Source organism: Podarcis cretensis (assembly GCF_951804945.1).
Source record: "Podarcis cretensis genome assembly, chromosome: 5".
In the NCBI taxonomy this organism is placed as follows: Eukaryota; Metazoa; Chordata; class Lepidosauria; order Squamata; family Lacertidae; genus Podarcis; species Podarcis cretensis.
Window position 1 is genome coordinate 29,740,085 of NC_137174.1, and position 14,773 is coordinate 29,754,857.

The following is a 14,773-nucleotide window of genomic DNA, read 5'->3' on the forward strand; positions in this document are numbered from 1 at the left end:
GCGTCACGCTCTGCACCTAGGCGACGCGAGCGAAATTCTCGTCCCCGGCGCCGCGTGTCCTCGCGATACGTCCGCCCGCGACGCCATCCTGTCTGCCTCAGCTGCGTAGCTTGCTAGTCAGCCGCCCGTTAGGCGCGCTTCCTTGTTCTTTTGTGGGGGAGTCTCAGCCCTGCCGTTAGCGCCGACCGCCTGGGGAAGTGGGTGAGGTGTTGCCGGTGAGTGGGGTGGCGGGGGAGAGAGGTCGGGCAACTCCGTCGCCGATGCGCCGGGAAAGTACGAGCCGAGGTGGGCGGACCCGCCTTCTCGGCTCCCTGAGAAATTCAGCCTTGGGTCAGGTGGCGGGATAAACGGGGGAGGGAAGGGAAGGGTTAAGCGGTGGCTTCCGCGCGCGAGAGAGAGCGAGGGTTCTATTCTCTCCGTCCGCCATTTTGAATGTGGCGGTGATTTGGCGGGGGAAGGGGGGGGAAGAGCGGAGGCGGCGCGCCAGGGAGGCGACTGGCTCGCCTGCCGGAGGCCGAGGTGCCCTTCAGCCTGGGGCTGGCGCTCGTGGCCCAACGGCTCGCCGGGACCGGCGACTTGGCAGCTAACAGCACTAGTGCAACCAAGGGAGCGAGGGTAGGGACGACAGATCAACAGATCCCGGGCCTGACAAAAAGAGGCACGGGGACGCCTTCCTTTGGCTGTTTTAACCGGCGGAGATTCATTCTTCCCCTCCCCCCCTTTCTGAGAGCGGGCATTCTTTGATCTGCCACGCCCCCTCTGCCCAAGGTAGTTCACGCCTGCGCTATGAGTCTGTGCGTGTCGGGCAAGGATTTGAGCGTAGTGTTGTATCGCTGTTGATAGTTGGGGGGAGTTTCCTGTGCCGGCTCCCCCGCCCCCCGCCTCGCCATGCTCACTCATGACGAGATGTAAAGAGATTGACTGCTCAGCTGTTTGGGAAAGAGCCCCATTGTAGTCCTTGGGAATTACATCCGAGAAAACGCACGTAGTAGCATTTAAGCTTGGGTAAGAGGGTAAATTTCATTCATCTCTTAGATTAAATCAGAAAGTGCTAGTAAAACTAAAGCTAAATCGGTGCAACGTTGCAACCATCACAGTTAGTGGCAGTACCGTACTGAAAGCCATTGTGATTTAAGATTCATAATAAGTGCAGGGGTGGCAGTTCTTCATTTTGTCTAACGCAACATATTTCTGTGTATCAGCCAAAATACACTTAGGTTGATTGTAAATGAGCCATTTGACCTAGGTCATTTCTACAGCTAATCTACTTTTGAAAACAGAAATAAGCTAAAGGATAGAGTAGGTAAAGTAATCGCTGTACAAGACACTTGAAAGACATAGATGCTTACATGGACAGATTTTGAACATGTTCAGAAATGACAGTACTAAAGTCATTTATGTCAAGAAATCATGTCCTTTGGGTTCATACCTACATAGGTTCTGTTACAGTTTTGGGAAACATAGCTTCTCTCACTTAGTTTGGTTTTTATAGTGAATATTAATATATCTATAAAAGATGGTTCCAGGGCAATTAAAAAAAGTAATACCTGTTTTCCCCAATGATACATATCTTTCATGCAGTGGGATGTTTTTACAATGGAAAGATTTCCAAATGTGCCACTAGATAACTTAGGCTGCAATTGGATGCATAGTTATATGGAAGTAAGTTCCACAGAACACACTGGGACTTATGAGTAAACATGCACAGGATCATACTGTTACTTTTCTCTAATTTAATTGCATTACTTTGATTAATAATATTTGGCTTAACTACTGTTAAGACTATGCAGAGGTCTTAAAGCAGAAAGTATTATTTTTTGTTGTCTGAAGAACTTTCTCAGCTTTAAAAACTTTCATACACTAGCATGCAAATGTTGTTCCATGAGAGATTACCTTACATACTATTGTGCGGGATCATATGGCAATATATCAGTTATCTTGTTCTGTAAATCTGGTCAAATTTCTGTGTAGTTCAGAATCCTAGAATTAAAAATGAAAAGCAGACTAATGCCGGTAGGTGCTAAAAGAGGGAAATGCTTACTAGTGTTGTTTACTAGCATCTCCATTTTGCTCCTGTTTACCATATTGAAATATGGGCTCTCTGGCTTATTGTATCCAAATTCTAAAGTCTCTCTGCATGATTCAATCACTGTTCTGTCCCTAGGATAAAAGGAAATCTGCACAATTCTGTGCACTGCATGTTATCTTAAAGCACATAGTGGAGGCTACAGGTTATAGTGGTGCTGTTCTTGACAGTATTACACTGTAGCAGCTTAGGTGGATTTTTAGGATTAGCCTGCAAGAGAACTTTTTGAGGGGAAAAACACCTGGAGTTTCATACTGGATGGTTGTGGTTGTTAAAGATAAAGCTCATCTTTCATCTTTTTCAAACAGGAAGCATAGGAAAGATGCACCCTTCTTTTCCAGAAGAGGTATAATCACTTCCAGACTACAAGATTGATGTTCTGACAGCTTAGACAGCAAACATGACAAAAACCATATGTTTGCATAGGAGTAAATTCCATTTAAAACTGGGATTTACACCTAAATAAACATACAAAGGATTGCACTGATGAGATCAGTAGATGTAAAACGCAAATGTACAATAGTCTGGGGGCAAAGGTATAGAATTTGGTGAACTAGAGTTATACCTTTTTCTGAAAAGGTAAGCCATGCACCAGGAAGAGAAGGAATAAACCAAGCATTGTTAAGTACAGAGTGGGATTTTCATAAAATTTTGAGTTGGATAACTGGAACTTGCAACAAAATTTTGCAGTGCAGAGTGTTCCAGCCACTCTCTTCCACCCCCCAATTTTCCCTTCCCAGCAATTGGTCAGCATTCTATACACAGTTTATCTTCCCTGAGGTGGTGGTGGTGGCTTTGTACTTTTACAAAACTCAGGGTTTTCCTGAGGATACTAATACCTCCCTTGGGTAGTGCCATTCTGGCTACATAAGGGCCAGCACTCATAACACTGAGAACACTGTTAGTTTATTTTTAATGTGATGTTAATGCAATAAAGTGCATATAGTGTAATCATAAAAATGTCTACTGAGAAGTAAGTCCCATTGAGTGTGGGAATGTTGAGGGTGGCAGGGGAGATATATTGTTTATTAATATCCTTCCTAACTTGCGCTAGCAAGTTTCTTCACTTAGCAGAGTCTTCACTTAGCAGAGTGCATTCCCTGTCTCACACAGCAGAAAGCTGGTTTCAAACTCGTGTGAGTTTCTTAAGACAATAAGCAATTCAATCTGGCTTGTCCAGATTGAGATATGTTCTAATATTCCTGGTAAGACCCCTTTTGAATCCCTCCTAAAAGAATAAAGACACCACAGTCTTATTCGTAAGAATTTGTAAAAAGTAGTTTTATTCATGATCAGGCAGAACACAGTGTGATCCCTGAAGGCAGGCTTTAGGCTTAAAGTTACAAACACGTACAGACAAGTTTACCCCATATGGGAGATAACCTGGGGAACTGCTGTGGCAGCCAGCAGTCCAGTCCAGGTGATGCAGGAAGCACGAACAGGAATGTCGAAAAGAGGAAGGTAGCAGCGTGACTTGGCCTTTTATCAGGTCTGGGGAGGTCATGCCCACATACTAGTCACATGCAAGGAAGGATGCTCCAGGCCAGGAAGCTTCAACTGGCTGGACCAAACATTCCCTTGCATGTCCACTCTAGCAAAACAAGGAATGTTGTACTTGACTGCTCCCAGTGGATTACATCCCACATTGAGTTCAGTGTAGCTCTGTTAAGTAGTACAATATAGGATTGCAAACTTACTGCGGTTAAGACTGCAGTCCTGTCACTGAGACATATTTTTGAGTAGACTCATAAGCTTTACTTGAAAATTGCACTCATAAGCTTTACTTGAAAATTATTTTTATTGGAATACTTCTAAATATTTTAAGACATGACAATTCAGTATTATTTAGATTTTATTTAGGCCCGGGAAAACAAATATATTGAAAACAGTTAACTTACTAATTGTAGATTGCTTGAAGAAAAACATGTGCTTCCTAGGAGTAGCAGCTGGAAAAAGTTAACCACTGTTTTGATTTTAGAATTGACTCTTTTTTATATGCATTTCAAATTGACTTGTGTTTTGTTCATTCATTATGTCACTAATTGTTTTGTGAAACAATGCATTTTTCAAAGTGGAAAACTTTCAACAGAAAAATATACTAGTGGAAACCTTTTCTATTTAAAAGGGGAAAATTCCAGTTCACCTCACTAAGTACTTAAGCGTATTAGCATTGCGAGTCCTAAACAGAACAGGACAACAGAGGATTGCAGGAAAGAAAGGGTTTGTAACCTAGGAGTACCAGTTCTTTTCTTCTGCTCCTCTGTGTTTATTTTTAGAAATATTTAAGCTATTATACTTCTGTTGGTTTTTATAACTGTTAGGCACTTTGCAGATCACTTGTTGAAAAGCTGGGTGAAACACTGTAAGCAAATAATATATGACTCCAACCCCTAGTATTTGGAAACAGTAAAGTGCTCTCCCAACATAAAAAAATAAAATGTAATAGTGATAACTTATTTCTTTGAGCTGGTGCGAAAGAGCATGTTATTTTCAACTGTCCAAGAGTAGTGTCTCCAAGTCAGGAGTCTTCTGTTGTTTCAGAATGTTTTTCAGCACCTTTACCAAACTGGGACTGAGGTTTTATTCCTTTTGCTGCATTTACTTCTATAATACAGTATCAGCCAATTGGCTGAAGTGAATTTGAGTACTTACACCTAAACCCACCCCCAAGGATTCCTCTGTCTGTATAATATGCCCCATTGTGAGCAATTAAAAAATCTAGGGCTCACCTTGCTCTAATGAAAGATGCGAAAAAAACTGTTAACTGGTGCTATTGCTGCAACTTGTGAAGACTGAAGGCACTACCACTAGGAATACAGTCCTGAGCAAAAGCTTATTGAAGGGGTACTTGGTCATGGGTTCAAATAAAGGTCCCAAAAAACGCAGTAAAGGGTATAGTTAGCTGTCATATTAGAACAATCTTGTTAGAATAGTTAATTCTGCTCATTTTTTTATCGATTCAAACTGAACCATGGTTTGTAATAGAATACTGAGCCCTGAAATAGATTTATGGGGAACCATGGAGTTGTAGCTATCTGTTAGTGGAGATCTGGAGATCTATGTGCTCTGGCTATATGGGGCTTTTAGCTCTGTTCTCTCCTTGCTGCATTTTTTGATTGATTCAGCCTTTGGAAATCAGAAAACAGTGCAAGGAGAGACTCTAGGAAATAAGAGAAATGGAGGGCAGGATATGTATAGCCGTCTTCTTGGCCACTGCTTCTGCTGTGTAGAGGAGCTGGTGAATAATCTGTGGATACTGTGGGTCAGTTGAGGTGTGAAGAGGTTCAGAACCGATTGACTCTGTGTGTCCATAATTCATTGGATAGGTGTTTCCCAAAGAACCACTCCACTTTTATAGTGACCTTGTACTTCAAGAAGAATTTTTTTAAAAGCAAGGTTCCCACTAGTTTGTGCTTTGTAGAACATATCTGTGCTGTCTTCCTGCTTCATCTGGCTATGTGAGGCTAGCCTATTTTATGCAGATCTGCTGTAGTTTCATTATCAGTTGGCCCTTGTATAGATTAAAAGTGATTTGTCCACCAGAAAAGAGAAACACCTAAATGACCAGTACAGGTCACTTCCTGACTGCTTGGTTATGGAAATTTAGCAGGAACCACTGCAGGGTTATTGCATAATTTCTGGCCAGACTTCATGTAGAATACTGTCAGGCTCGTAAGTTATGCTCTGATGGGTATGGAGAGAGGAAGACATTTAGGGTTAAGCTAAAGACCCATTTGGCTGTGGTTAGGAGACTTCGGGACGCAGGTGGCGCTGTGGGTTAAAGCCTCAGCGCCTAGGGCTTGCCGATCGAAAGGTCGGCGGTTCGAATCCCTGCGGCGGGGTGCGCTCCCGCTGCTCGGTCCCAGCGCCTGCCAACCTAGCAGTTCGAAAGCACCTCCGGGTGCAAGTAGATAAATAGGGACTGCTTACCAGCGGGAAGGTAAACGGCGTTTCCGTGTGCGGCTCTGGCTCTGGCTCTGGCCAGAGCAGCGATGTCACACTGGCCACGTGACCCGGAAGTGTCTCCGGACAGCGCTGGCCCCTGGCCTCTTAAGTGAGATGGGCGCACAACCCCAGAGTCTGTCAAGACTGGCCCGTACGGGCAGGGGTACCTTTACCTTTACCTTTAGGAGACTTCCAGTATTTGTTGAATCACTTGAAGCTTCCTGATGTGCAACTGACAGCTTTGTCTCTAAGGCTATCCCTGCCCCTGGACCTCTCTTGGTCTGGATACTGTGAACAAATGGAAGGATGAGTGTAATGTTAATTTACCACTTGGGAGGCATTTCCTGCTTGGGTTGAAAAAGAAATGCCTTTTTCTTATCCTTGGTCTCTCCTAGGAAGAATGTGTTCAAATGGGTCTCTAAACAGATTTTCACCTTCCAAGTGGCTATGTCAAACTTCAGTTTCAGATCCATAGTCTCCTAATGTAGACAGAAAAGGAGACATAGTAAGTAATAGACGTGAAAAATAATTGCAGAGAATCTAAGAAGGCCTCTGCAGTGAATTCCTTAATGAAGGGTTTGGTTATCATGGGATGTGGAGATATGAATGTAACTGCCAGCCCATTGATGCATTAGAGAATGTTGTAACTGGGATGGCTGAGAAGGACACCTCATGGGACATCCATGGGGCAAACTCTTCTCTGGCGTCTGCTCTAGTAGGCCTGGTAAATTATCCCTCCCTAGGGTTGCTCCATTCCTTGCTCATTGATTGGTCAAAAAGGCTTGGGTTAGAAATGGGCGTGCTTTCTTCTCTTGCTATGGGGAGCACATGAGATTTTTAGTTTCAGGCTTTTCTTCTTGTTCCTACTGCTGAAGATTTTAGGAAGCTTTTACTAAAGGACTGAGGAGGAACATCCAATTCAAATAGGTGCTCCTGCCAGTACTTGATTGCAACATTCTCTTCCTCAATGATTTACTTTGTCAGATGCTGCAGAAGCGGAGCAGAGGTTGGGGCTGGATTTGAGGTGCACAGGAGCAAAAGGCTTGCTAGCTGCAGGACTTGCAGGAATAGATTGTAGAAATTGTATTGCTGCTGGAACAGCTTTGGCTTCAGTAATGGCAGTTGTGATTTTGTCTGCTTTTTCACTGTCTTACCTTTGCTGAATCTTTTGCTGTGCTGCCTGTTGGGATATATCCTTAGCTAAGACCATCTTCCCCATGAAATCATGAGGTTCTGAGATGGCACTTGCAGTGTGCCGTTTGGCCTCCCTGTGCTTAAAAGAAGGAATTTCTTGCATGTCGTCTGAGACCTTCTGTGTGTGAGAGCGAGCAGACCCAGTAATGCCCCTTTCCCTCTTTTTGAAAAGTTTTTTCCTCAGATGTGTACAATGGAGAATTCAGTTATTTGTTAGGAATTAGTCTTTTTTCAGGTAGTGGGGAGGAATGGGAGAAAACTTCTTACATTGGCTTCTGTAGGACTCCAGCCTTGCATCAGAGTCCTATCTGTTCTTAGGCAGGACTTGACTAAACTGGGGAAGATGTGCCTTCCTATAGTAGTAGAGTGAGTTTCAACCTAAATTAAATGGCTCTTCCCCAACAACTGGCAACTAATTTATTAAATTATTTTAATAAACTTAAATTATTTTATAATCATTACAGCTTCTTAGTGAGTTGAACTACATCATTTTTGGAGAATTTATATTACATTTGAGGTTTTCATAGCATGCATCTCAAAGTTGCATCATGAATGAGTCCCACTGTAGTAGTGTCCTTTCAGAATTTCCCCAAACATAAATGCATGTAGTTCCTAATTCCTGCCCTATTTACTAGTACTCCATTTTAAAATTAATTTTATTTATTAAAATATACCTTACCTTTTCACATTGAAAAAGTGTGCATGGCAGCTTTAAAGTCCTGTTAAAAATAAACCTTTGGCTTGCCTCTCTACTTTGCTGTCATTCTGTCTTGCTGGTCATTCTATCTTGTGTACCACCACCCCACTCCACTTTCCTAGTTTACTGAATTTTATCCTGTGCTCATTAACCCCCATGCCATTCTTGCTTCCCATTCACTGCCTCTCTTAGTTGTCAGAACTCCTGATTCTGTGAATCTCTACAGGAATATTGCCTTGGCTCTTCTAGCTGGCATTGGAGGGAGATGTGGAAGTGGCTTGTGTGCTAACAGTGGAGAGAAGTGTGCATGTAGTAGTCCATATGCATTTTAGAAAATAGTTCAATGGCTTAACCAGCCTGCAGCACTATGAATTAAAGAATAGCATCGATTGCAACGATTGGTTATATGTACTGATTGGGCCAGTGCATGGCTGAGCTAATGTGAGAGATGTTGGGGAGTCATTTGCACTTTTCCAAGCAGTAGAATTTGTCTTCATAGATAGTGCATCTCTTTTGAGAACCTGAGGTATTGAGAGTAGATATGTGGCAGGCTGCATGAGCAGGTCATGCTAGTTGTACTGAATGAGTTCTAGACAACGGCAGTTGTAACTTACCACAGCATTATGCTTCAATCAATGTCTGAGCATGTTTCAAGATACTGCTAATGAATACAGTCCTGCTTAGGAAGGGGTGGGGGTGAATCATGATTCTCAAATGCTAAATTTGCTGTTTATGTTTTTTATGGTGTTTGATTTTAAACAGCAAAATGGACTGGGCTGGGAAACATAATGGTCCAAATGATTCATCTAGTGATGGAACAGTACGATTGCGTGGTCTGCCATTTGGCTGCAGCAAGGAGGAGATCGTTCAGTTCTTTCAAGGTAGCTCTAGTGTTAATGTCAAGTGACTTTCAGTGTTTCTATGTCTGCAAGATTGATATTTGAAATAGTTTAATTTATATTGACTATTTCAGGGGGGAGGGGGGAATCAGTTTAACATTTAGATTGCTAATTTTTGGTATTCTGTGTTAAAATACTACTAATCAAGAGATTGCATTGGCAGTGTAGGATATAAAATTTACCCATTTAGATACCTTGCTATGAATCAGAATTTGGAGTATGTAGTTATTACATCATGCAATATAGGAGGGCCTTTGTGATGTAGCTGTTGCTGTGTAGTCTGAACAAAGAGACAGTAATAGAATGTCTAAACCCATAAAGTTTAATGAAAGATCTTTAGCGTGTGTATTTGGGTTAGGTAGGGGAGGGGGAAGCTAAGCTATGTTCTTGCATTTGTGTAGATTTGCTTTAAGTATTTTCTACAGATGGGAATGTTTCAGACTTTAACACTCTTCCCCTTGATGGGGTTATTTGTCCTTGGGTTAAAGGGTTGGAAATCGTGCCAAATGGGATAACATTGACGCTGGACTACCAGGGGAGAAGCACAGGGGAGGCCTTCGTGCAGTTTGCTTCAAAGGAGATAGCAGAAAAAGCTCTGGGGAAACACAAGGAAAGAATAGGGCACAGGTGGGGATGGAGAGTTTGGGATGGTGTTATTCGGGGGGTTGGGGGTCAGTTTTGCTTTTGGGGGGTTGGGGAGCATAAAGTAACTGGCTATTTAAAAACAACAACCTTACAATCACCCCAAGTAACTTGGGAAGTATAGTAGATTTGGTGGGAGGGGGAAATGGTAATACTATGTAGATTGCTAAAATTAGGATATTTCATTTTTTGTGGAGGGTGTTCTATGATAGCCAGACATTTTTCAAAGAATTTATTACTGGGGCACGGGGGGAGTGTGATTCAGAAATTTGTTGTATTTAAAATGCGGTTAGAATTCTTAGACAGTAAAATATATAACTTAAAATGCTTGCTTTTGCATTTACATTTCCTAAAATTTAAGTGACACATGAAAAAACAGTGTACACTTTTATTGAAAGTTTATCTAGATATAGAATTCAGAGCATTTGTGCATCTTGTTACTGTATTTTTTACCAGACATCACATATGTGTATTCTTACTTTTGTACATTGAAAATCTTTTTTTACTCAGATATATTGAGATCTTCAAAAGTAGTAAGAGTGAAATCCGAGGATTCTATGACCCACCACGAAGAATGATGGGACAGCGACCTGGACCCTATGATAGACCAATGGGAGGAAGAGGGGGTTATTATGGAGCTGGGCGTGGAAGTATGTATGACAGAATGCGTCGAGGAGGTGGTGGATATGACGGTGGTATGTGTATCTAATGACCACAGGCTCTTGTCATTTTCACGTTCCTGACGTTTTGTCAAGAAATACAGAAATGACAGTAATTATAATACATACCAAGTCTGAAATCTGGATACCTATCAGTTTTTTTACCAGCCGTGTGACTAAAGATTGAAAAGGTATGGAGAGGCATCTGAAATGAGATTTTAAATGTGGATGAAACTTGGTTTGCATGTCTTTGAGCCTGACAACTTTATAAATAGAAACTTGCTTATATATTTGATGTCAAGAGGTACTGATTATATGCACAGTGATAACAGCTGAATTTTAAAAAGACCGTTTCATGGTATGTCCACTTCTTAAATCTCACAGGATATGGTGGCTTTGATGAGTATGGTGGCTATAACAATTATGGCTATGGAAATGATGGCTATGATGACAGAATGAGAGATGGTAGAGGTAAGATTTACAAGTTTTATAGTATTGTTCCTCAGCTATCAGGCCGTCTCACTGGCTCGCAAGGCAAAGAAAAAAGAACCACTTTTTTATTGTTAAGTAGGGTATTTTTTAGAGCTGAGGGGTTGTTTTGAATTCCTCAGGTTATTTTGAAGTCGGAGAAATACTGTGCACTGTTTTAAAATTGTTGGTCCCAGTATGTGAGTACAGTGGTACCTCGGTTTTCGAAAGTAACCTGTTCCGGGAGTCTGTTCGAGTTCCGAAACGTTCGAAAACTGAAAGCAGAAGCCTCAGTATGGAAGCCACGTTTCCTGTTCAACTTCTGAGGCGCATTTGAAAACCGAGGCATTTACTTCTGGGTTTTCAGCATTCGAGTTCCAAAATGTTTTGACTATGGAGGCATTCAAAACTGAGGTACCGCTGTAGTTGGAAACCTACTGTTTTACATGTCAGAATGGGAGGGGGGGTAATTATTTGGCATGGAAGGAACCAAAAAAGTCCTAAGGTAAAGGTAAAGGTACCCCTGCCCGTACGGGCCAGTCTTGACAGACTCTGGGGTTGTGCGCCCATCTCACTTAAGAGGCCAGGGGCCAGCGCTGTCCGGAGACACTTCCGGGTCACGTGGCCAGCGTGACATCGCTGCTCTGGCAAGCCAGAGCCGCACACGGAAACGCCGTTTACCTTCCCGCTGGTAAGCGGTCCCTATTTATCTACTTGCACCCGGAGGTGCTTTCGAACTGCTAGGTTGGCAGGCGCTGGGACCGAGCAGCGGTAGCGCACCCTGCCGCAGGGATTCGAACCGCCGACCTTTCAATCGGCAAGTCCTAGGCGCTGAGGCTTTAACCCACAGCGCCACCTAGTGAAAGTTAAACCAGAGTAGGATATTTCTAGTGTATAACCTAGTACAATTTCAAGGAGGAGTAAACACATATTGGGAATGCATGTGCACAACTTTATTAAATCATACATTTACTGAATCTTTTGTGTTTTAGGAATGGGAGGCCACGGCTATGGTGGAGCAGGAGATGCTAGCTCAGGCTTTCATGGTGGTCACTTTGTTCACATGAGAGGACTGCCATTTCGAGCAACAGAAAACGATATTGCCAATGTAAGCATTGTAGACGAAAATTCCTGGTTGAAACAAAGATCTTAAGAGTTTAAGAATCTGGTCTGACTCTTTAACAATCAAAGTAGTTCACTGTTGCAGCAGTAACAGACGGGCTCAACTTTAAAGTAGTTCCTGAAGATATGATGAAATTACTGTAATGCTCTAATGGCTATTTTTTCAAAATAATTTATAGCAATTGAGATGCAATCAGGGTATTTTAATTTTAAAAAACCTTGGGTTTAATATAAATTATAGCAGCTGCAGCTGTAAATGATCTGAAATCTTCAAATGGGGAGAAAAATAACAGCTAAGCCGAATGTGGTCAGGGTGTACTAACAGATCACTTGATGACTTGCAGTAAATCAGCAAGTGTTTCTGACTGCTAACTGTTAAACAGTATCAACTGCAGTGACTATGTAGATTAGAAAAGATGGCAAATTATTTTTTAATGATAGTAGCTCAAAACAAATGAGTAAAAACTGGTGGTTTGCATCATTAGTGTAAATGCAGGCAGGAGTGTGACATCCTGGATAAAGCATGTGAAATGGTCATTAGATGCTTAAGATAACTGTTGTTTCAATATGAGAAAGTTCCTGCAAGTGGTAACTTACTATTGCTCACTTTTAGTTTTTCTCACCATTGACACCTATAAGAGTTCACATTGACATTGGAGCAGATGGAAGAGCAACAGGAGAAGCAGATGTAGAATTTGTAACACACGAAGATGCAGTGACTGCCATGTTGAAAGATAAAAATCATATGCGTAAGTTATAGCAAACATTGGAGCAGTTGAAAGCTCAGGATTGCTGCCTTTGTAGTTCATTGAATATCCAAGCTGCTTGCATATTTTAGTTTAGTTTTAATTTCCACTTAACAGCCGATTTTTCAAAAAATCCAAGAAAGGAAGCAATCTTTCATGTTACATGAAATGCTAACATAGACAATCCAGTATCACTTCTTTTAGGATTAGCATGCCTGAGCTTTACATGTCTTAAGAATGTTGTTTAAAAGATTTGATTACATCAGAGTTTTTAAAGAAGTCTATACTTGCAAGTATTGAACAAGTTGTTCACGGAGCCACATCTGCTGACCTTTCAACCCTTTCTTGAGTATCCATTTGTATGGAAAGGTGCTATAGTCTATTCAGTGTGCCAGGCAGAAAGCACTTTGTAAATTACTCCCTTGCTGCATGTACATAATTATGAATCCACATTGATTACCTTTTCAGTTATGGGTGTTTATTTCTTTTGTTTGTTTGTTTGTTTTAAAGAACATCGATACATTGAGCTGTTCCTTAATTCAACTGCTGGAGGTGGTTCTGGAATGGGAGGTTACGGCAGAGATGGAATGGGTATGCTTGATTTTACATTTTTAATTCAAACTTAAAAGTTATCTAGCCTCTGGATATTCTAACCACAGTGAACATTGTTTTCTAGATCAAGTTGGTTATGGTTCTGTTGGAAGAATGGGAATGGGCAGCAGTTACAGCGGAGGATATGGTACTCCTGATGGCTTGGGTGGCTATGGTAAGTCTTAAGTAGGTAGGCAAACGGTTTCTTTTTATAATGCGAAGGTTCATTGTCTTATAAAGTATTTGTTAACACGGGAACAAGAATGCTGTATCGTTTGCATGCACAGAAACCATATAGAGAAAGAGTTGCATGCTAATGATGAAGTTCGTGTGTATTTCATTTTAAACAAATGTGGGGTAACTATTGTTACTTTCTAGGTCGTGGCAGTGGAAATAGCGGTGGATACTATGGACAAGGCAACATGGGAGGCGGTGGATGGCGTGGAATGTATTGAAGAGTGGCATTGTGTCTGTGAAGTATATTGGAAGGAAACAGTACCTGGTCTACTAGACTTTCTTACAAAACTTAATTTCTTTTGTATTGAAAACTTTATAATGACTGAAGGAATGTGTTTTCCCATTATTTGGTAAGCAACAGATTGTGATGGGGAAATCTGTGTTCTGTAGGTTTTATTTGTTGCATACTCTGACTTTAAATAAATTTTTTATATTCAAACCACTGATGTTGATACTTTTTATACTAGCTGCTCCTAAAGGTATGTTCCATATTCCAAAAGTGTTCATTTAAGATACTTGGTTCATTAAAGCAGTTATGCTGTAGGTTCTCTTATTGATGTAAAATAAAACCACCATCAAACTGGTACTAGTACATTTGTTGAGATTTGAAATGAAAGCATAGGGTAACTTCTTTTAATTAATCTGATACAATCCCTTTGTCAGTGAAGACTTCCCTTACCAGAATGTCCCAAGACTGTGCTGGGCATGAAGGCCATGAGTTCAGGAATGACCTAATGCACAACTGCTATATAAAAACCCAGTTGATGTATGCATGTCACAAATCTCACCCTTAAAGTATATTAGTCTTTATACTCCTCTACTTGGCAATCACATTTTTTGATGAGTGAACAAGAGAGTATTATTTTAGTAACATCCATAGAGAAGTAGGCAACTATTTAATTTCCTAGAAATCTTAAAAGGCTACTCCTCTGGCTGAAGGCTCCTGTTTAAGGACTAAGAAACTTGCCCAGCAGTCAGACATACATAGAGACCTTGGCAAATTATGAGATTACACAAATATGTAGTCCTCTTACTGTGCATTAACATGTAAGATTTTTGGATTAATTACTGTTAAGACACTTTAAAGCATTCTCTGTGTATCAGGAAAGGGTACTAAATATTCAAGTTTTCTTCATTTCAACTGCTTGTCCTCCAAATTCTTCCCAATAATTTGTCAAATGTGATTATTGAAAGTTTGTTGCCTGTTTTTGATAGTAATGTTATGTATGTAATAAATGTCTTATTGTGGGAGATAGCAAAATAGACTCCATTCTAGGAAGTGTGTGTGGTGTCAATTTATCTGAGATGTATATAAACTAAGGAGCAAGATGATGTATTTCAAAGGCTACTTTTTCACAGCTTTGCTTGTACAGTGGTACCTCTAGATGCGAACGGGATCCGTTCCGGAGCCCCATTCGCATCTAGAAGCAAACGTAACTAGCGACAGCATGTCTGAGCGCGCGTAGCTCTTCGCCGCTTCTGCCCAT

At 41.3% G+C, this 14,773-nt stretch overlaps 1 protein-coding gene across 8 annotated transcripts; it reads left to right on the forward strand.

The window, feature by feature from the left end:
* Positions 1–13,725, forward strand: HNRNPH3 (heterogeneous nuclear ribonucleoprotein H3). Of its 8 annotated transcripts, none has more exons than XM_079977359.1 (10): positions 73–215; positions 8,685–8,803; positions 9,310–9,448; positions 9,974–10,158; positions 10,507–10,593; positions 11,583–11,698; positions 12,326–12,461; positions 12,969–13,049; positions 13,135–13,224; positions 13,428–13,725. In XM_079977359.1, the coding sequence occupies exons 2-10, from the start codon at positions 8,689–8,691 to the stop codon at positions 13,502–13,504; spliced, it is 1,026 nt and encodes a 341-aa protein (XP_079833485.1). In that variant the 5' UTR covers positions 73–215; positions 8,685–8,688; the 3' UTR covers positions 13,505–13,725. The 8 variants fall into 8 exon arrangements, with proteins under 8 accessions (XP_079833489.1, XP_079833487.1, XP_079833485.1 ...); XM_079977360.1 differs by having other exon boundaries at positions 76–215; positions 9,974–10,113; XM_079977363.1 differs by lacking the exons at positions 8,685–8,803; positions 9,310–9,448 and having other exon boundaries at positions 1–116.
* The last annotated feature ends 1,048 nt before the right edge of the window (positions 13,726–14,773 follow it).